General features: G+C 38.3%; 1 protein-coding gene across 2 annotated transcripts in view; it reads left to right on the top strand.

Moving 5' to 3' along the window:
* The window catches only part of GRTP1 (growth hormone regulated TBC protein 1), a 53223-nt gene extending 47511 nt beyond the window's left edge, over positions 1 to 5712 (top strand). For both annotated transcript variants that reach the window (XM_075918544.2, XM_075918546.2), the window contains 3 exons: positions 1837 to 2009; positions 2917 to 3102; positions 5148 to 5712. In XM_075918544.2, the coding sequence (XP_075774659.1) occupies positions 1837 to 2009; positions 2917 to 3102; positions 5148 to 5252 (464 nt within the window). In that variant the 3' untranslated portion in view covers positions 5253 to 5712. The remainder of the gene's footprint in view (positions 1 to 1836; positions 2010 to 2916; positions 3103 to 5147) is intronic.
* The last annotated feature ends 288 nt before the right edge of the window (positions 5713 to 6000 follow it).

A 6000-nucleotide genomic window follows, 5' to 3' on the forward strand; every position in this document is an offset into this window, starting at 1 on the left:
GCCAGTGGTTTGAGTAATGCTCCTGTATCTCAAACATGCTCAAGAGAGAAGTTACTTTGTGTTTAATTGCTTTGAGGCAGGTGTCTTGTTTTCCTGCTTGCTTCTCCCATTGCTGATGCATATATATATATTTTTTAAGTAACATTTTTAAAATTCCTGCTTTACAAAAAACTAACACATCTGTAAATTTGAGCATTTTGATTTATTTTCTTTCCTATGTTCCAAGTCGTGAATATTGCAAATGAGTCAGAAGTGCATAGAACATAAACAAAGAGAATTGTTGTATTGGCTAATTGTCTGTGGTAAGACTTACTGCTTCTTGCATTCTTTTTTCCTCCATCCTAGCAGCTGGAATTTTTCAGGTGGCCTGTATAATACACACATGCACATCTTGCTGACTGCTTTGTTTGTTACTCAGAGCTTTCTTATGATTGATTAGTGGAGACTGAAGGAATGTCAGTATAGTAGCAGTAATACACACGGATAAAACTTCCTGCAGAAGAAGGTGAATCTGGAGAGGGAAGGAAGAGACTATGGATTATAAATAATGGGCTAGAATCCTAAAAGTTATGTGCTGTGCTTTGTAGTGCTATGAAAGTGGTTCTGGAAGTAGACTATGAGATACGTAGGGATAAATATTCTGTAGTCAACAGGAGAGGAGGAGGTTTTTTGTGTACATCTTTGTAAAGTGCCTACCATACATTTTAAACTGTGATAATAAGAATAATAAAATCTCCATTATAATTTACTGTTCTTGAATTCAGATTTCTGTAAGTGGAAATTTGTGTGGTCCTTAAGCCCTCTTCTGTCTCTGAGCTTCTCATGAATATTAGAAATCCACTGTGTTATGGACTGAAGGGTTATAAAATTATTTAGGCCAGTGAGTTTTTTTTCCTCCCTTTTATTGTTTTATTTTCACTTAAGCCTCCTCTGTTCTTAGTGTGTGTGTGTGTGTGTGTGTGTGTGTGTGTGTGTGTGTGTGTGTGTGTGTGTGTGTGTGTGTGTGAGTGAGAGAGTGTCTTGGCAGAGACCATCAAAAATGACATGAAAACGTAACTAACCTTTTACCCTCCTGAAGTTGTAAGCGAAAACACACAGAGATGCTTGCATTACCAGTTGGTGCACTTGTTTTAAATAATACTAATAACAGAGGTTACTTCTGCACCTCTCTTAAATATAATGCACATACGCACATATGCGTTGGCAGGTGTGCATGCACAAGTCATTTTCAGGGTTTCCAGTTTAGATGATGGTAACTAGAGCCCTGCGTGGATACAGAATTTGTATCCACATCTGCAAAAATAATCCATGCATGATATTCACATCCATGGATGCAGATACCCATGGATATAAAGCCGATATCTGCACATTTGCAGGGTTCTAAATACAAAATTTGTATTTGCATCCGTATCTACAAAAATGAGTGCAGATATCCACATTCACATCTGCAGGGTTCTAGTAGTAACTACCAACCTCTAAATTGGCTTAAGATTTTTTAAGTGCTCTTTTTGTTTGAACTGGGAACAGTAAGATGTGTCTGAGAGTTACAAAAACATTTAGCAAAGCTGAGGAATGAACTGTTAGGGAGGTGGTTGTGGCAGACTTGGGGGAAGTAATTTTTTGTGTTGAGAGATCAGTGGTTGCTGAGGTAGAAGAGTTGGTGAGCTGAGGATGCCAATAAATATCCTTTGTTCCTTAGTGTAACTTCAGTCGTTTGCTGTGGGCTCACCTGGTTAAAGTGATTTATAACTTCAATAATTTAAAATTTACAGGAAATTCTCAGTTATGGAGATTTCACACTAGCTAGTGACAAATTTTTGTTTTTTTCCTCCAAAGATTATTATAGTCCAGCCATGATGGGGTTGAAGACTGATCAGGAGGTCCTTGGAGAACTTGTGAGAATGAAAGTTCCAGCAGTGGCAGAGTTAATGGATAGACATGGTGTCATGTGGACATTGGTAGTGTCACGCTGGTTTATATGCTTATTTATTGACATTCTTCCAGTAGAGGTAAGTATAACTGGAAGGTATTATATAGTGCTTTTAAAAAAAAAAAAGGTGCCAGTACTCCAGGATGAGCTCTGACTGGAGGTGGAGAACAGAGAAGTTGCATGCAGTATTTTTTATAAATATATTCATCTCAGGTTACTTGTGTGGTATTTTCCTGCCTGAATATATAGAATTCTGCAAGAGAGAAACCAACAGGAAATGAAACAATAAAGATAAGGGATTATGAAAAGGTTTCCCAAGAGTCCCCAGGAAACAATAGAGATTCAGTTAATTCAGGGAATACCCTTGCCTGACTCTACTATTGTGCCAGGGTTTATTCTTCCCGGACCAAAAACCTAGGCTAAATGGGAATATTAAAATCTTCAAGATGCTGGCTAAGAAGTGGGGTTGCCCAGGGTACATAAAGGAAAGCTGACTGGCTGGCAAGGAGAGACAGACCAAGCACGCTGTGAACAGGGCAGTTTGCTTCTCCCAGCTGAAGGGAATTTAAAGAAACTGTAAGAAAAGATTTAGGATTAGTTAAGAGTATATATGTACCCATTATTCTGTACACTACATACCTTTGGGTGAATGAATAAATAATGCTTGGTTTTGAAGAAGCTGGTTTTGAGTTACTAATCCGCCACTGTTACAGGTTCCTGGAGGAATCACAGGTGCCAAACTAAGTTGGGCCTGATGGGCTAATAAAGTGGGGAATCTAGAAGTGGTTAGACTTGGTTTCTACCCACAGTAAGGTATAACAAGCCTGTGACCTGAGAGGTGCACTGGAAGAGGGACAAAAAGGGGTTTAAGGTGTGGCTTGCCTGGTAATGGATATACATTCATTATCCCACTGATCATGCCTTAGTAATAATTACTGATTGCAAAGCAACAAGGTAACCTTTCTGACAGTTTTCTTATTCTGCAGACTGTTCTCCGAATTTGGGACTGTTTATTCTACGAGGGATCAAAAATTATCTTTCGTGTGGCCTTAACATTAATTAAGCAACATCAAGCTTTTATTTTGGAAGCCACAAATTTCCCTGACATTTGTGATAAGTTTAAGCAGATCACCAGAGGGACATTTGTAACAGAGTGTCACACCTTTATGCAGGTAAGTGTTTCTAGTTTACAGTGCAGAACAGTTAAAAGCTATGGAATCAAATAGACTTTGAAGGGCCTGAAAGGTGACTACAATTTTATGAGTTGCATCCATGTGAATTTTCAAAAGACTGAAAAGAAGTTCTGGTATAAAACAACTTTGTATTTTGCAATGTGACTTGTCTTAAAGTTGAAGATGATGTTTCAAAGAAATTACTTATTAAACCAACCGTTCATGTACATCACCTGCATTCTACTAAATGAGATTCTAATTGATCCTTCCTGTGCAGCCTTTTCTAAGAATCACGTTTGTCTCCAGCCACATCCTGCATTCCTGCCAAAGGTGATGTCAGCTTTCCACATGAACCAATCTATTCCGTTTCTGTTCTTCTTTCGAAAACCACACATCTAAAGCCAAGGAGAAACTAACCCTTAGATGTGATTAGAGCTTTAGTGTTCTACATCAACCACATGAAATCCATTCAGAGCCTGGTTCCAGAATCCAGAGACAATCAGGGTCAGCTCTGCACATCTCACTCTGGATGTCTGATTTTATTAAACTTTATTAAACTTTGTCATGATCCTGTGAAAGTCTATTCTTCACCAAGAATAATGGATTATTCTACCAGAGCTCAGTGTGCTTCTTCAGCCTTCCTGAGTAATGTACCAATCACAGGCATTTGCATAGCAGCAACCTGGTTGTCTTTGGACTCTTTTTTTTTCAAGATGGTATGCCATCACACAAGCCTTTGAAGACAATGCCAGCTTTGCAAGTTAGTGCTGCAATCTCTCAGATGATGTGAAATCCCACCACCTACGCAGGTGACTTTGGAAAGCCGCAAAGTGAATGTTCATGTGCACAATACATCAAAAGTTGTTACTTAACTGTACAGTGATTGTTGTTCTTTGAGATGTATTGTGCATATTTACTTTCCACAGCTCCCCCTTTTTTACTAAAATTTTGGACAGTGTTTCACAGGTAGTGGGAAGGTACAAAGGAGGAAGTAGGAGACCCCTCTTTTATACTTTTGGCTGGGTGATGAGGACAAGAGGAGCACACGTGCCACCTACTGGTACTGCTGGTGAAAGTTTCTGACTTAAGTGTTTTAGGTGCACACTTAAAGTTGAACACATCTTGAAGAACAACAGTTACTGCAGGAGAGTGTTTTATTTTGAGGTTTAAACTCCATGCAAACTTCCTCATCATGGTACTGAACAAGACTTGCAGCATAATTTTTAAAGTATACTCAGAGATCACAGCTCAATTCTGTGGAACTTTCATTTTTCCTTCTCCCTATTCAGAATCGGTACTGTTCCTAAAGGAATACAAAGCCAAATTTGTGGCAAGCTTATAAATGACCTGTTTGCACAGTTAGAAGGCTGATATGGGCTATGAGACAACATTTTTTTATCTGAAATGATTGTCATGTTTGTTTAAGCCATGTCATATTTGACTCTTTAGTGCTCACAATGCAGTTGAAGCAACAACTATCATATATGTTTGCTAGCATCGGCAATATTATTTCAGTCTAGAATCATGTTATGCTCCTTTCTAGCACTGTCTTTGCATAACACTTCCCTAAAAATATAGCTTAGCCTTAGGGGAAGAGTAAATGTACAGGTATTTTATAGTAAAAATGGGGTAGAAGTGACATAGTGAAAAGATCTAAATAGAACTATGGAGCCCAGATTGCCATTTATTTTCACTTAAATTGAATTTGTAGGTGTTTTCAGTTTGACTTTGTTGAATTTAGATACATTTTCTAAAATCAAATGCATAGCTACCAAATGGGAAATAATTGCTTAGGCGGTAGCACTGCTGTAGAGAACCTGGGAGTTACTGTAGATCACAATTTGATCTGAGTCAATAATTTACTACAGTTGTCAAAGGGTAATACCATTCAGGAGCATGGTATATAAAACAAGGGGAGGGAACCTCTGGCATGGGGCCTACAGGCTGCCAGACAGCTTGTTTACTTGAGAGTCTAAAGGCATAGCTGCTTGCAGCTCCTATATTGTCTGGGAATCGTGTTTTTAACTAACAATTATTTGTTTTAGAAAATATTTACAGAACCTGGAAGCTTGTCGATGGCAACAATTAACAAACTTCGAGAGACATGTAGAGCAAAGCTGGTTGCTCAGGGATCAACCAATAATATTTAAACAGATGGTCAGTTACTACAGAAATTGACACATTCCTGTAATTTAATTGCACTGACGGAAGCATAATTTCTAAACTTTCCATGAGTGTCACTTGGCACTCGACCAATTTTTCCTGCCTTTCAAGTAAGTGTTGTAAACATTTTATATTCTGTCAGTAATCTGTGATTTAGAATATTATCAGAATCAAATGTGACCAATGTGGGAAACTCCTTTAAAATGTCACTAGCCTTGTTTTTCTTCAGGGTATTTTGTAATGTTGGAGTAAATAGATGTATAGAGCAATAAATACCATTCTATACATTAATCATGAAACCACAGCCATTTGTACAAAATAAATTCTATTTATTTGTCAAAATCTGTTTAATATAATTCACCGTTGTTACCCTGTAACCTGGTATCTGTCTCTCAGGCTCTGGCAATAACAGGCCTTTTCAGAAAATAAACAGCCTCATTCTCTTAATCCTCCCTTGCCGTGAACGACCCTTAACGGCTTCTCTTCCCTGTACTTGCCACTCTCTGCAATTGGCCTGCAATATGTTGGCTGTTTCCCAAAAGCATTTTAAAAACTGCAATAGCCTAGCATTAATAGGTATCCATGGAGTGATGGCCTGATGTTTTCACCAGACATTACCATTCTTTATATAGGTCTCAGTAGTTTTGTAGGTGTTAGACACATCAGCCTGCCCTCTACTCTAAAAAACTGAAGGAAAGGGAGGGAGGGGATATAAGGGTTGTGGCTATAAAACAG

This window comes from Pelodiscus sinensis, chromosome 1, assembly GCF_052426305.1.
Source record: "Pelodiscus sinensis isolate ZL-2025 chromosome 1, ASM5242630v1, whole genome shotgun sequence".
NCBI classification, from domain to species: Eukaryota; Metazoa; Chordata; order Testudines; family Trionychidae; genus Pelodiscus; species Pelodiscus sinensis.